Below are 15,261 nucleotides of genomic sequence, written 5' to 3' on the forward strand. Positions count from 1 at the left end.
ATTAATAAACTAGTTTATATAGCATGTAAAACTGAACAGAGAAATCAAATTCAATAAAGACGAATCTACTGTATTCCAATCGAATGGCTAGTATTAGTAATGGGTAATGGTCTGGGAGAACGTAGAACAGGAGGGAATTTCGATACAGTTCCAAGGTTGGACCTCACCCATCTTTAAGTACGCTTCTTCCGAAAGCTTCTTCATTCCTAATTCGTGGGGCGAGTAATCATCAGAACTGTTATAAAACAGTGTATCGTATGAAATGGCAGCTGGAGCTGGAAAATTCGTGGAAAACTTTGCATGTTTTCCACACATTCTTAGAAAATAACGGGCTGTAACGTTGTAGGCCTCGAAAAGGATATAGTCATATCAAATCGATTATTGATGCTAATAATAAATATGTATACGCTTCCTTATGGGTGTTACGCCAATCCACACATCTTCAGTACTGGAAGTCCGGAAAGCCGTATCGCTTACATACGCCAGATGCCAGAGCAGACAACAACTATTCTGGCTGCTATCTAAAAATTAATTTTCATAAATCAAATCATTGAGATCTTCTTCGAGCTCTGGCAACCGATAACTCGGGAGTCTATGCGAAAAATATCAAAGACTATTTTATTTTGTATACCCTGACAAATTGAGCGTTTCAAAAAACCGGGTTACACTTTGAATATTTGTGGAAATTCTAGTATAAAGATGAGCTTGGACAAGACAAAATTGGACCAGATTATCCAGGAACTAACCGGATTGACGGGCGGGGAGAACTGCACCCTGTCGAAGGAGGTGATCGTGGCGCTGTGCAGAGAGGCGCGCGAAGTGTTTCTGAAACAGCCGATGCTCCTGGAGCTGGATGTTCCCATAAAGGTGTGCGGCGATGTGCACGGCCAGTTCACAGATCTGCTTCGAGTCTTCAAAGCGTGTGGATTTCCGCCGCAAACGAACTATCTGTTTCTGGGCGACTATGTGGACAGGGGCAAGCAGTCGCTGGAGACCATCTGCCTGCTGATGGCCTATAAGGTGCGCTATCCTGAGAACTTGTTCCTGCTGCGCGGCAATCACGAGTGCGCTGGCATTACGCGTCTGTATGGCTTCTACGATGAGATAAAGCGGCGCCACAACGTACGAACGTGGCGCCAATTCACCGACTGCTTCGACTGCTTTCCGGTGGCCGCCGTCGTGGCTAACCGTATCTTCTGCTGCCACGGCGGCCTGAGCCCTTCACTCCAGAGCCTGGACCAGATCCGGAACCTCCCCCGCCCCACGGACATCCCCAAAGAGGGCTTGCTCTGTGACCTTCTATGGGCGGACCTGAACCGCACTGGCTTCGGTTGGGGCCACAACGACCGAGGCGTGAGCTTCACCTACGACGAGAAGATCATAACGGAGTTTCTCGCATCCTACAATTTGGACCTGATGATCCGCGCCCACGAGGTCGTCGAGGATGGCTACGAGATGTTTGCCAACCGACGCCTCATCAGCATTTTCACGGCCCCCAACTACTGTGGACTGTGGAACAACGCGGCGGCAGTGATGTGTGTCAGCGCCGAGCTCGTCGTCAGCTTCGTGATCCTGGATCGCACAATCCTTAAATAGCAATAGAACCTAACACTCGATATGTTTCCGGAACAGCATAAAATTAGATCCTTTTCAGTGTGTAGCTGACTGTATCCCGACTGTTATGATTCGTTATTCGTTTTGAAGGTATTGAAAACTGTTCGTTGGTTTCTGAATTGGGGTCCATGAAGATGCGTTACTATGGCTGTGTTTCGATCTGTGTTAAAGGTAGATCTCAGCTCATCCAATACCCCCGAACTTCTTTGGGTACATTTTCTTGAAGAAAGCGTAGGACTTAAGTTCTGAAACTTCAGACTCCAGATATTTGCCCTCCATGTCTGGAATAAGTTCCATTTGGGTGCAGTATAAAGCTTTTGAAGTGAACTTTTTGCAGTTATTATCGATGATAATAGTTATTATACTCGTAGCTATCTCTTTCTTTATTTAATTGGAAATTTATTTTTCTACATCGTAATATATTTAATTTGCACGAATTTGTCTGAAATCGTAAGCAAATATTTTACGAAAACCGGAACATACTTATTTGTTCTATACGTACGCAGGCCTTTCAAAAATGGATGATAGTATCCGTTCCCAGAAGGGACGAATTGATTTATTGGTAATTGGGGAGAGAGGGAGATGTTGGTAAGACAGCAACTCAAACAGCGAAAATCAAATTGCGAAAATCGCAATTTTTCTCGAACCTTGTGTGTGCCCCCACGAAGGTCCCGGATCGAACGCATCGGCATAGTGCAACGTACATATATATCGAGGATGGAGTAGCTGCCATTCTGGGTCTCCTGTTCCCGCGTGCGACTGCAGCTGATACGTCTGGGCGGAAACCTGGCGGCTATTCCTTCGCTTGAGCTTCTTGAGTATTGATGTGGCCTTGTCTATATTGTCGGGCTACCAGCCAACGTGCGACTAAGGACGCTATAGCACAGCAGGCGCCCATTCTAAATTCCCAGTTTCAGAGATTTGTTTGGTTTTTCCCTTTAGTTTTTTTCGATATCGATTTAGTCTCACGACTTTTAGACAAAACTTTTCTCAAAATTCCTTAATGAACTTTTAAATTTTTGGTCTCTGATCTCTTACATCACCTCTGTATCGCAATGAGTAACGGGAGTCACGCGCTGCCACCAAACGGAGATGGCGATCACGAGGAGTCGTCTCCCTGGCTCGCATTGATGGACACAGATGCGATAGAGGACAACTTCACAGAGCACTATGGCGCCGAAGATGTGCGCGACGAGCTGCGCCACATAATGGAGCGCTACAATGATGCCCTCCCAGGTGCCGATGTCGATGGAGAGGTAAGGGCATGGCAGTCCCTGGCTCAGGATGAGGACCTTTCGGCCAACTCACTATCGGATACCACCTCCGTGCTGACGCTTAACACGTCACCGGCCAGCACCAACATTGCGGAGCAGTATGAGCGTCGGGATCGTGATCACGGGGAGCCCCCGAGGGTGAACATAGATGGGTTGCCGCCGCCATCCCTTAATCTCCAGTCCATTCACTCGTTGCCCCATCTGCTGGCAAGGCCACACTTGGCTGGCCAATTGCGTGGATTACTACCAGAGCTTAACGCCCAGCCCACTGGTGAGAAATCGCCTCGCCACGTGGGGCTGATGGGCAGACTGAACAAGGTGCGACTGCTGGGCGAGTTGGTGGAAGTGGTGGAGGCCGTACAGGGTGAGGAGGACTTTTGCGCACAGCTCAGCCGTCGGCTAATGGAGTTCCGTCGAACGGGCTTTCGCGATATGGAGCCGCTACTCTTTGGCAGCGAAGAGCAGGCTGAACTGTTGGGACAACCGCTGGACCGATACCACTTTGCCGAGGCCATTGCCTATCTGGACCAGAATATGCGCCTCGACAAGGATCTCTATCAGCTCGCTGAAGACTCCCTCAAGAAGTTCAAGACTCAACGGGCCGTGATGTACTCGCGGGCTAGTGCGGCCCAGAGCAAGTTTTATGACCTGCTCGACCAGCTCGTTGAAGGCGAGAATTGCAGCGATATGAACATGGTAAGCAGTACCCACTCGTTCACAAATTCTTTGCCCTTTACCATTAACTGTATTTACTATATTTCCTCCAATATCTTCCGCAGAGGGTGCGCAGCGAGCTGCACGAGTTATCTGGGGCACAAAAATGTTTGCGTAGGGTCACCAATCAGCTGATATTCCAACCCCTCTCGGAGAAAACCTACAGCGAGGTGAGCCCACTGCGCACATCCACATCCCCATTCCAATCCTCTACAGCCCTAGCTGATCCGTACCACACACCCTTTACAGACAATGCGCATGATCAAGTGCCTGGTGGCCAAACTCTGCGTCCTAATGCCATTCCACATACCGTGCACCGTACGCTGGGGACTGATTCGCAACGAGGAAGTTACCTGCCTAACTGACTCGCTTACCGAGGACCTCTCGTCCCTGCACCTGGAACTCAGTCAGCAGCGGAGGCAAGTGTTACTCGACCGCAGCATGGAACAGGAGCGTGCCAGCGGCCATCTGCTGGAGCTTCACGTGGAGAGCTCCAACGCTTCGGAGGAGGAGATTTTCGAGCCTCAGCAGGTCTACGACTCGGGCTGCAGTACAGACAGAGACTCGGACAGCAGCTCCACCACGGACCAGAGGCGCAGCATCGACCACCGATCGGTCCAGCAGAGCTTGTCTGAGACGGCAACTCGCCGGCAGAACTTCTTAGAGTGCATGAAGCGTTACAAGCAGCTCGGCCTACACCTCTTCCCATTCGACGTCAATTGTCGGAGGAGCGAACCAGGACTGCCCAACGACATATCGGAATCGGAGGAATCGTCTTCCTCGCAGTCGCCTGCAGAATATGAAGATATTGGCGACATGGCCGATTGGCCCACACCAAGTAATCACTCTGGTCTCTTTCCCATCGAAGACCCCGAGGAACCGCCCTCCGACGACACTGAGCGGACCGTCAGTTTTAGTGACGAAGTAATCTACGCTGATCCATACTGATCAAGAGATCAAACCACTCCAAGCTGCGCCCGTTCAAAAGCTTTCGGGCTGTAAAGGGGCGCACATTAAAATTCTCAGTATAGATACTAAAAAAAACTAGTTCTGCGATATACGAGTATAAATAAACAAGAAATAAAAGCGAAAACAGCTTCAAAACTTTTGCAATCTCCCTTATGACCACCATACAAAAGATACTTTTGGATCCACCTTCCACTTTGGGTATTGAACATTATAACAACTTCAACAACTCAGACCTGAAGACAGTTTCTACATATGTTTTACATAACAAAAATAATAATAATATAATATATAATATGTGTATATATTTCAGCCTCGTCGCGGGCGGCATAGTTCCCAACCTGCTTTCTGTTTTTAACTATGTATTCCCAATGTATGGATAATCACATAAATATGCTGTTAATGAACTACCACCAAGTCAGCTCGATGAAGATCCCATCCCTAGGAGATTTCATACTGGTCACAGCCTCGTCCGGATAATTGGTGCACGGATAGGCATATTATTAGTCTTCGGGGGCAGACCGGCGTCGAGGATTTTGTTCGGCTCGACGAGCTCAGAAGGACGCACCACACGTAACAGCTCATCGACAGATACCAGCGGGAGCCGTACGAGCGACACCACTAATTTTATGTCCTCGTTCGGATTCTGTGGAACCTGCGGCCAGTTTCTTCTGCAGGTATTTGGTAGATATTTAACAGACTCGACTTCCAGCAAGCCATAGAAACCGAAGAAAGACCAAAGATGCGGTATTACGGAGAAATCTGAAAGGTTTAAGCCTCGTTGGCTACTTAAAAGTATTTATCCAAGACAGAGCTGTAAGCTGATATCAGCAGATGGGTGGTGAATAGTTTATTTATTGTATGACATACACAATTCGCTTATACACAGTGATGCAGGCCCAAAGGTCAGTCCCAAATCTGCGTAGCATTTGGTTTTTTCATACCTTTTTTTGGTTGGTATTTTTTATATAATTTAGCAACAAACGATAACCAAATGGATGCTTTCATTTCAATTGGTTTTTGTGTCTTGTTTGTTTTTTTTGTGTTTTTGGTTTTTGGTTTTACATCAATCCAAAAAGTAGAAAAATGTTATTTCTAAAAAAATACAGGGTAACATTTAGCTCTCATCCAATTTGTCTTTGCTTTCGTTTACACATATGTATATGTATTGTATATATATAAATATAATTCATATTTAATTTGTTTATATTTTTGTTTGGGTTATTTTGGGTTTGTTGTTGTTGTCGTAAACTCTCGATATATTTTGTTCATTTTTCTATACTTTTGTGTTTTTTTTTTGTTTTTTGTTATTCTTTTTTTTTGTACAGAGGTTTTAGAGACATAAAAACAGGCGCTATTTGAAACCTTGGAGGGCAAACAGATTGATCATCCTATTCTTCAGAGATATATATGTGTATGTACATATGTTTGTGTTTATGTATGTGCTATATAAGTAGATATCAGATCGCACAAAAAGGTTTTTCAAAAGTGACATAGAGACGGCTCTCTATTCGATTGCTTCGAGATATACATGTTTCTTGCGATACCCTGTAGACTTTGCGTGTGTGTGTGTGTGTGTGTGTGTGTGTGTGTGTGTGTGTGTGTGTGTGTGTGTGTGTGTGTTTATGGCATACAACAAGGCTATATCAAAGGCGGGGCTTGCGGAGCGAGGCTTCAAGCTAACACTTCCACTAACAAATCCGTGAAAACTGGCAACAGTGCGGCGTTCAATCAAAGCTTCAATCAGTGGAGCGGGTACCAAGGGCAGGCACTTACAATAGCTAAACATAAACCGACATCTATCGATCCTACGGATCTCCCCTAAATAGTTATCTAAATATAAGTATGTACAACTATGGACTATATTCACAGTTCACGACCCGTCAACGAAGGAAAAGCACATGATGAATGTGTATCGATGGCCATCACCATGGCCGGACGTCTTTCTTTAGAGAGAGATAGAGCTTTACTATATCACCGTCGATCCATTATTAGGGAACCCGTCCTCTTCTGTATTAAAAAGCCAGTCGGAAAGCGCGCTACGTTTCGCCTCAACACCCGGTGCTCCGGTGCTCCGATGCTCTCTTCTTACAGATACTAATCGGTCTCTGACTTCCCCTCACATATTGATTCCCGATTCAGTCGGTTCCGGCATACACAAAAACATAACGAAACAAACGAAATTATTTCACATTTTGATTTGTGTGTATTTGGTATGCAAAAAAAGTTTTAAAATCAAATATATATATACATATATGTATATATATATATCTCAAAGATAATAGTAATAATAATAATAATGATGTTGTATAATAATAAAATATAAGAAAAAAAAACACATTAACAAAACAGTTTTGCTCATCGCGGGCAGAAGAAGGGTATAGTACCATCGTACCGTATCGGATCAGATCGGATCGGTTCAGATCAGATCAGGCGGATAGTCTCCACCTGCTCTCTCTTTTTTTATCCGTTGATTTAGTATGTATATATATATATATATGTATAATATATATGTGTGTTTGTGTATAAACAATAAAGCTTAATGGTTTATAACAATATTTATATATGTATGTATGTACTTTGCTATTGCCGTGTGTGTATGTATATAGATATTTATATGTGTAGAGTGTAGGTTGTGTGTCCTATCGCTACATAGAACTTTCAACTTTTTTAGACTTAAGCGAAAAACGACAACAATTCGTGCGGCGATTGTCTTTCGCGGGGCATGGATGATCGTGGCGTGGCATGTTGTGGTGTGGTTGGGCTCGGAGAGGGGGCCGGGCCCTTAAGATTAGTTATATAATTATTTTGATGTTTTTCCTCCTCCACACACACCGTTCCCCTATCCCACATGCGCTTCAAAGCCATTCTCGCATTAAACTAAAAAATAATAGTAATAATTAAATGAATCGTAATATTAAGATTTTTGAGCAAACAAAAAAAAAATTTTAACATTTGTTTCATTTGTTTGTGTTTCTTTTTGTTGCAACAACTAGCAGATTGGTTTCTTTGACATCAACATTTAGTTTAGTTTTAGTTTTTAGTTTAATTATATAACTTTTTAATGCGTTCTTTGCTTTTTTGCTAAAAAGGTACATGAAGTGTATACACTTGGGGCGTTCTTTGTCCAGTTCTCGTCCCTCCTCTGTTCGTTAGATATATATATATATATATATATATACAGGATTGTTTTTTTTTTTTGTTTTTTTGTATAGATTGCAGCATCGTTTTAACGGCTCTTTCGAGGCATTTCGGGTATATACACATTCCGCTGTAGGCTCTGGAGGGGGCACAGGGTCCCGATTTCAACTAAAGTCTGCTTACAGTCTGATTAACAATTTTTTAGTATTTCAACTACGTAACCATTAGAGGGGAGGGGGAAGGGGGATGGCCTTACTTAATTAGGGTTTCGCATTTGCTTTGTGGCTTTAACTTACATATATCTAAATATCTTTGATTTAACATTTTTTCTTGAGTGTCATCGTGTTGGGTGTGTTCTAGCAGTATATAGTATATATCTATATATAGATCGCATATCCGTATAACAAAGCAGTTCAAACAATTCTTAACAGATCTCACCATCTCTCATTCAACTTTTGCTAAGGACTCGATTCATAAGGCGCTAAGTGTGTCTGGGCTTCCTGCTTATGTACTACTATCTCTCTCTTGTTTTCTCTCTCTCTCTCTCTTCGGTATATATATATATATATATATTTATATAGATCATTTAAGTAGTTTTACATGCATGTGTGTGTTTGCGTGTGGTTCTTATTTGTATCAAAAACACCTTGCTTAAAGCAGAAAACAACAAATTCGAAAAAAAAAATTTTATCATTTTTTGCTTTGTACAAAATTTTTGTTTCTTGTTTTTACTTTTTTCCTTGTTTTAAAATGTTTATGCTTTGTTTCTTCTACATTTTACAATTTCATACTATCTTTTTTGTACACTTTCATTCTTCTCTTTTCTTCTCCTTTCCTTTAACAAATATTATGCCTTCGTTTTTTGTTTGTTTTTTTAGAAATGTTTTGCTTTCTCTTTTGTTGTACAATTTCTTACTTTTTCTTTTTGTTACAATTTCTTGCTTTTTGTTTTTTTATTTAATAATTATTTGGTTTCTTTGTTTTACCATTTTTTTGTTTTTGTTTGTTTTGTTTTGTTATTTCTCATTTCATTCTTTTGTTGAGGTTTTTCCTACTTAAAGAATTTTTGTGATTGTTTCCTTTGTCTGTCTGTCGTTTGATATATGTAAACCCTGTCTCTCCCTCTGATACGCTGGAAATTATGAAATAAAGCCGAAAAGATCCGGGGCTGTGCATTCAAGAACAATGAGAGAAGTGCTTGGGAGCCACATTCTACACCACCATTCTATGCAAAATCTTAAGATAATATTCTTCTGAAAGAATTTTCGATTTTCAATACATAATTTTTCGATTCCTTCATTTTTTTCCTTGTTGTAAAAACATTTTTGAACAATTAAAAAGGATTACAGACTAAACAAAAAATTAAAAAAAAAAGAATAATGAAACAACCAATGTTGGGAAGCAAAAGATATTTAAAATTATTTAAGCTATAAATTAATTACAATTCGTTAAAGTTTAGGATTTTTTTTTTTTATAGATGATTTGTATAACACGTGTGTGTGTGTGTGTGTGTAAAAGAATTGTCAAATATTGATGAAATGGCCGACAATCGAGGACCCGAATCAAGTCCAAAAGACGTCTAAAGACTAAACTAAAAACCTATCAAAAAATAGTCATTAATTTGTATAACAAACACAAGGATTAGAGGAGGAACGCACACATTCAAAATAAAAGAGAAGAAAGGGCGAGCAGGCGAGGGAGTCTACTAAATCTTACGACTAAATGCTCTGATTTGAACAATTTGCAATTAGAAAGAGACAACAACACAGGGGACGTGGCCATGGAGGGGACATGCGAGGGGCTGTGGAGGCTAGGAGACGGTCCTCCGCCTGCCTCCGGCCTGGCGCCACATTCACCGCATCCATGCAGACTTCCTCTTGATCTTTGTACGCAAGCCCCGCAGGGGCTTCACCTTGTTCTTGGCCGCAGCATTTGCCATCACAGCAGTGAGATGTTGGGGCAACATGGCCGCCTGTCCTCCAGCTCCCGTTGCAGCGGGCAGGCAATGATTCAATCCTGCCAAATAGCTGCCACTCACGCTGCCGTACAGCTCTGTATGCTGTTGGTGCTGCTGTATTTGATGCTGATGCTGATGCTGCTGCTGCTGCTGAATTTGATTGATCTGATGGTGGTGCTGCTGCTGTTGCTGCTGTTGGGCCAACGCCACATTGGCAGCGGCACTGCTGAGGAGTGCCATCTTGCTGCCGCTGCCATTCGTGTAGACAGCCTGTGGCGAGGACGACAACAGTGGCTGGTACTGTTGCAGGAGGAGGTGCTCGTGCTCCTCCTCGAGACTGTGGCTGGAGGGGCGCTTGTGCGGGGAGCCGTGACTGCTTCCGCTGCTCCCGTTGCTGTGATAGTGCGTGGTGGCCACCGACCCGCACTCGACGATGGATGAGCGCGACAGCGAGAGCAATGCGTCGACACCATCACGATGTCGCTGCTGATCGGCCAACTCCTCGGGCGTGATGTTGTGGCTGTGGAGAAGAGGGAGCAGAATTAGGTTGATTTGTTTCAAGGACCCCACGCAATAGGAGACTCACTTCTCCTCGCTGCTGTCGTAGGCCGCATCGGAGCTGGCGCAATTGCTGTCCGATCCTCCGCCGGCATTGGCCTGCGCCTGCAGCTGAAGCTGGGCCGGCGTCTGCCCCGCCAGGATATTGCCATTGGTGAGTGGGGTGGAGGCGCCGCTGTCCGCATTGCTATTGCCGCCCGCGGAATAAGTGTGATCCTCGCTGGGAGAACTTGTAATCACTGGGGCCCTTTGAGAGACAGAGAGAGGTAGAGATTACAAGATCTGTCGGATTAAGTGATCGTCATGTGGCTTACCCATTTTGAAAAGACTCAGTGAAGGCCTTTGGTCCGTGTTTGAGGAAGAGCATGGCCGCCGCAGCATGCACGTCGTCCATGCTGTCAGCCCCGCAATCGCGGGCCAGTCGCTCAAAGTTAATGCCATCCCCACTTCCATTGGGGCCAGCAGTAGCCCCTCCGTTTCCCACATAGACGTACCTGCCACTGCCACTGCCGCTGTTGTGGTTGTGGTTGCCAGCATATTCGCCGGAAACATCGTCATCGAGGACATCGCTGAGGAGCAGCTGCTGAGTGGGCGGCCCACCATCTTCGCGGATTTTGCGGAAGGCCTTGGACAAATAGGGAAACAGCTTCGGATCGACTCGCGCATGACTGGCACTCCCTCCTCCGCCAGCGTTTGATGTTGGACTGTTTGGCATGGCGGCCGATTGACTAGCACCACCATTGGCGAGCACCAGGCCATTGCTTTTTGTGGGTGTGGCCAGTGTCACTGGAGCCGCAGAGTTGCCACAGCCCATTCCTATTCCATTGGCGGAGGCAGCGGCGCCGGAGGCAGCCACTCCATCAAGGCCATCATATCCACCGGATGATTGGGGCGCCCCTTGTCCATTGGGACTCTTCAGCGACGTACTGATCTTGTCCACCGCTGAATTCGGAAAGAATGGGCCTGACCGATTGAGGGCCTGAATGAGATTTTGACGCTGTTGCGGCTCTACGCGCCACAACGAGCCCTTGCCCATATTGGGGGCCTTCTCCACTTTGACGAAACTCTTGTTCAGCGACAGATTGTGCCGCACACTGTTCTTCCAGCCATTGGGGGCCGTCTTGAAGTATGGAAAGTGCTGGACAATCCACGCATAGATCTCTTTTACAGGCAGCGCCTTCTCGTTCGAACCCTCAATGGCCATAAAGATGAGTGAACTGCAGAGAAAAATGCAAATCAAATTAAAATCGAATCTAAGAGAGGATCGGCTTGGGTCTTACCTAAAGCTATATGGCGGCTTGTTGTTTGTATGCACTAGCGGATCATATGGCACATTGTTGGGATGCTTTTGCTTTTGCGGTGTGTTGCCGGCACCGGCACCGGCACCACCACCGCCACCACCACCGCCACCACCACCGCCACCGCCACCACCACCGCCTCCTCCTCCGTTGGTGGTGTTGGAGGAACTGTTGGCGTTGTTGCTGTAGCTGCTGCTCTTGGCTGCCGCTGCCACATATTGGGGCGTGCTAGTATGCATCCTGGAGTTCAATGTCATGTCGAACTCCTTCAGAGAATCCTCATTGTCGTAGCTGCTGTAGCTATTGGGGCTTCGCAGATTCAATGCTCCATTAGATCCATTATGACCCCCCATTGTTGCATTGACGGCCGTCGGTGGCGGCGACACAGAGACATGCATGCCACGCTGCTGTTGCTGTTGCTGTTGCTGTTGCAGGTGCTGCTGTTGTTGCATTGGCGTGGCATTGGTGTAATAGATGCTGCCGCCTCCTCCCAGAGTCGCCTCCGATGGTGCGGTCGAAGCCCTGCCAAAAACCAGAGAGAGAAAGAAAGACTAATTTTATTGATTGCCACCCTAGAGGCAGAGATCCATGAGATACTAACATGACATGCGGCGTTCCGGTGAGATGATGCACAAAACTATAGCCCGTCATGGGCGAGGTACTGATCAATGCCGTTGGGGTAATCAGCGTCGTCTGATCGGGCAGGTGCTGTCTGTTGCTTTGGCTGGGGTTGCTGATGCTGCAGGGCGTTGTCCCAGCTCCAGAGAACTTAACCGTTTCGTAAACGGTCGTGAAGCTGTTGGCGGCCTTGGGCCCTGGACTATTCCCAGCGCCATTTATGCCGGCCGATGATCCATTAACCGACATGGACAGGGCGGAGGTTGAAGCGGAGGTGGAGCTGAGCGATGAATTGTTTGAGGATGCAGGCGAACTGACGACCGTCACCGTGGAGGCCACATGGCTGCTGTGGTCCACATGGACGTTCATCTTCTCCCGCAGATATTTCTTGTGCGGATGGTGGGTGGTGGTGTTGTGGTGGTTGATATTATTATTCGGGGAGCACGGTGGGGCGGACGAAACAGAGACCGTGGCCATGGATGTGGGGGAAGAGGTCTTGTATGTTGTTGCACCCGTCCCATTGCTGGTCACAAAGATCTGTTGGGGCTGCTGCTGCTTGGCGGGTGAAATGGTGGCTTGTGCTGCTGGTGTGATGCTGCTGCTGCTGCTGCTGCTGCTGCTACTGCTGGTCACCACCACAGGCATGTAGCTTGTTCGTGTGGCCGTCGTCGTCGTCTTTGTGGCCTTGTACTCCACCACTGTGGTGGTGCCGCTGGGTCCCTTGTGCACTGTTGTGGTGCTGTAAACGCCCCCGGGCGTCCCCTGCTGGTCTCCCGTCTCCGGAATATCGTTGCTGCTTGGCGGCAGCTCCTCAATGAGATCGCCGACAAGGCAGACTCCCCCCGCAGGAGCCTTGAGGGCCACAGCCGCTGTCCGTTTCGCCTGCGATGCGGCCGTTGTGGGGCCGCTGCTCGTTACAATCCCCTTGATCAGATTGCTGTCGCTCAGCCACGACAAGGAGCGCAGCTCTCCATCGTCCGCTCCCGCAGCGGCAGCGGCGGCCAATGCGTCTGCCGAACCCATTTCCAGGGGCTCGGCGGCTAAAAGAACAATATTTCCACCCGTTCCAGCGCCACCGGCACCACCGCCTCCGCCCGTGGGCATCGTGGTTGCTGCAGTGGCACTGCTATCGTAGGCCGTGAAGCCGCCGTTGTGGTTCGGTTGAATGACGACATATTTTGAGCTGGTGGACTGCATGTTGCCACCTCCGTGATGGATGCTGCCGCTGTTGCTGTTGCTGCTCGTGGTGGTGGATGATGCTGATGATGATGATGCTTCTGTTACTACGGAAGATGCTGTTGATACTGGTGCTGCTGTTGATGCTATTGCTACTGCTACTGGTGCTGTTGCTGTTGCTGTTGCTGAGGTGCTGATAGGTGGGGGAATTATGTTGCGGTATCCATGTACGCCACTTGTTGCCGTCGCTGGCGCTGCTGTCGTCTGTAATTGGCCACGCAATTGGCCAAGATCCCGCGTGGTCAGCAGATGTGTGGGATTATCTGTGGACATGCTTCAAGAGAGAGGTAGAGAAGAAGGTTAGTGGGGAGCTAGCATACACGTAAGCGTAAGAATTTATTTGCAGAATGATCCGAAATATATATACATTGATCCCATAAGCGAAAGGACACATTCGATTCGATGAGTATCACTTAAAATCGTACAAATAATGGGAACATATAAGAGATCTCCCAAAAATTACTTGAAAAGATCTTGTTCCCGTTGCTCCAAGAATGCACAAAAATAAAATACATTTCGTGCGTGGAGGCAGTAGTGCAGTTCGAAAAAATGTGTTGGAGGCCGAGCCTCGGAACCGAGAGTGCAAAAAGCCTCCCCACCACAGCTTAAAGCATATCCCATCATTAAAAATTTTTAAAATCTGTATTCTTGTCACCTAAATATTTCCATTTTGATTGTTATCCAAGTTTAAAGGAATCTCTTAAATCGGTAAAGCCTTCTCAAGGTTTTAATAAATATGATCTTCTGTTTCACATTTGTTTTTTGGGTTCAGCAAAAATCGTAGTAGTTATGCTCATAGACTGACTCATAGAACATCATTTGAAATTTTAAATTCGAAAATTATCAGATCATCAGCGATCGTGAGTGCTCACTCATCTGTATATGGAAGATATTGTCTCACCGTTAAATCTGAAATTCTTTGGAGAAATCACTACGCTTAGATACATTTCATCAAGTATTTTTAGCCATTTTGATGATATAATGACTGATTGACGAATCAATCAATGTTGCAGCACTTTGGGGTAAGCCAGTCAGCAAATGGATGTCGTGAGCATGACTAGACACAATCGATTGTTGTTGTTTTTGTCGATGTTGCAACAAACGTCCTTCACAGAGCGTTGATTGCCTACTTTGCTGCGCATTGTTGCACGCATACGAGTTTACGCGAGTGTGCTCATACAGCGGCGGGCATAGGAATAGTACTCAAAGAAAACACAATTTTTGGACACACCACAAGACTCAGAATTCGATAAAACGTTTTATTATAGAAATGTAGAACTATTTATATTTTTGATTATTCGATTTGTGATAGGATCGGCAAATTGCCAGTCAGACGATCACGTCGATTGCTCCACCGAAAACTTACTGTATTTTCAACTACAGTCACGGCAAAATGCATAAGTTCATTGTCATTCTCACTATTACTTTTACTTTGCCCGCGACTGTATTCTCTATTCTGCTGCTCTCCCACTCTCGCTATCTACGTCTGGCTATCTCTGCTGCTGCTGCTGCTGCTGCTTCTCTCTCGTTTTTGCTGCTGGCATTTTATTGCTGCCTTGCTTGTTTACGCGTGTTAGCTTTTTGTGCCGTTTTATGACGCGACGGCAGCAACAACGTCGGCGACGTCACCCACAACCCCGCGTCGCGTCGCATCGCATCGCAGGCAGCAAATTGCGCGCTCTGTCTGACTGCTGGGTTCCACCTGCCATGCCTGCTCTCTCGGACTCAGTCACTCCTTCTGCCTGCTGCCTATGCCTGCTGGCACTGCTGGCATGTGTGAGTGATTAGTGGATTATCTTATCAGCAGTTCTCATTTTAGTTTCGTATTTCGTGTGTGCATTTCTGCTTTGGTCATACATATGTAGTTGTTTTCAATGCTTGTATT

At 46.1% G+C, this 15,261-nt stretch overlaps 3 protein-coding genes across 3 annotated transcripts; 2 read left to right on the forward strand and 1 right to left on the reverse strand.

Moving 5' to 3' along the window:
- Positions 1-661: 661 nt before the first annotated feature.
- LOC6597480 (serine/threonine-protein phosphatase PP-Y) lies at positions 662-1,670 on the forward strand. Its single transcript, XM_002022680.2, has one exon. The coding sequence runs from the start codon at positions 700-702 to the stop codon at positions 1,594-1,596; it is 897 nt and encodes a 298-aa protein (XP_002022716.1). The 5' UTR covers positions 662-699; the 3' UTR covers positions 1,597-1,670.
- Positions 1,671-2,620: 950 nt separating this feature from the next.
- LOC6597481 lies at positions 2,621-4,689 on the forward strand. Its single transcript, XM_002022681.2, has 3 exons — positions 2,621-3,584; positions 3,668-3,772; positions 3,852-4,689. Exons 1-3 carry the CDS (start codon positions 2,670-2,672, stop codon positions 4,548-4,550), a joined length of 1,719 nt encoding a protein of 572 aa, XP_002022717.1. The 5' UTR covers positions 2,621-2,669; the 3' UTR covers positions 4,551-4,689.
- A 4,382-nt stretch (positions 4,690-9,071) lies between these two features.
- LOC6597482 lies at positions 9,072-13,650 on the reverse strand. Its single transcript, XM_026993066.1, has 6 exons — positions 12,124-13,650; positions 11,505-12,044; positions 10,539-11,441; positions 10,253-10,471; positions 9,812-10,186; positions 9,072-9,748 (listed from the first exon to the last, which is right to left on the reverse strand). The coding sequence occupies exons 1-6, from the start codon at positions 13,647-13,649 to the stop codon at positions 9,562-9,564; spliced, it is 3,750 nt and encodes a 1,249-aa protein (XP_026848867.1). The 5' UTR covers position 13,650; the 3' UTR covers positions 9,072-9,561.
- Positions 13,651-15,261: the final 1,611 nt, after the last annotated feature.

This window comes from Drosophila persimilis, unplaced genomic scaffold (genome assembly GCF_003286085.1).
Source record: "Drosophila persimilis strain 14011-0111.01,24,50 unplaced genomic scaffold, DperRS2 tig00000804-arrow-arrow-pilon, whole genome shotgun sequence".
NCBI classification, from domain to species: Eukaryota; Metazoa; Arthropoda; class Insecta; order Diptera; family Drosophilidae; genus Drosophila; species Drosophila persimilis.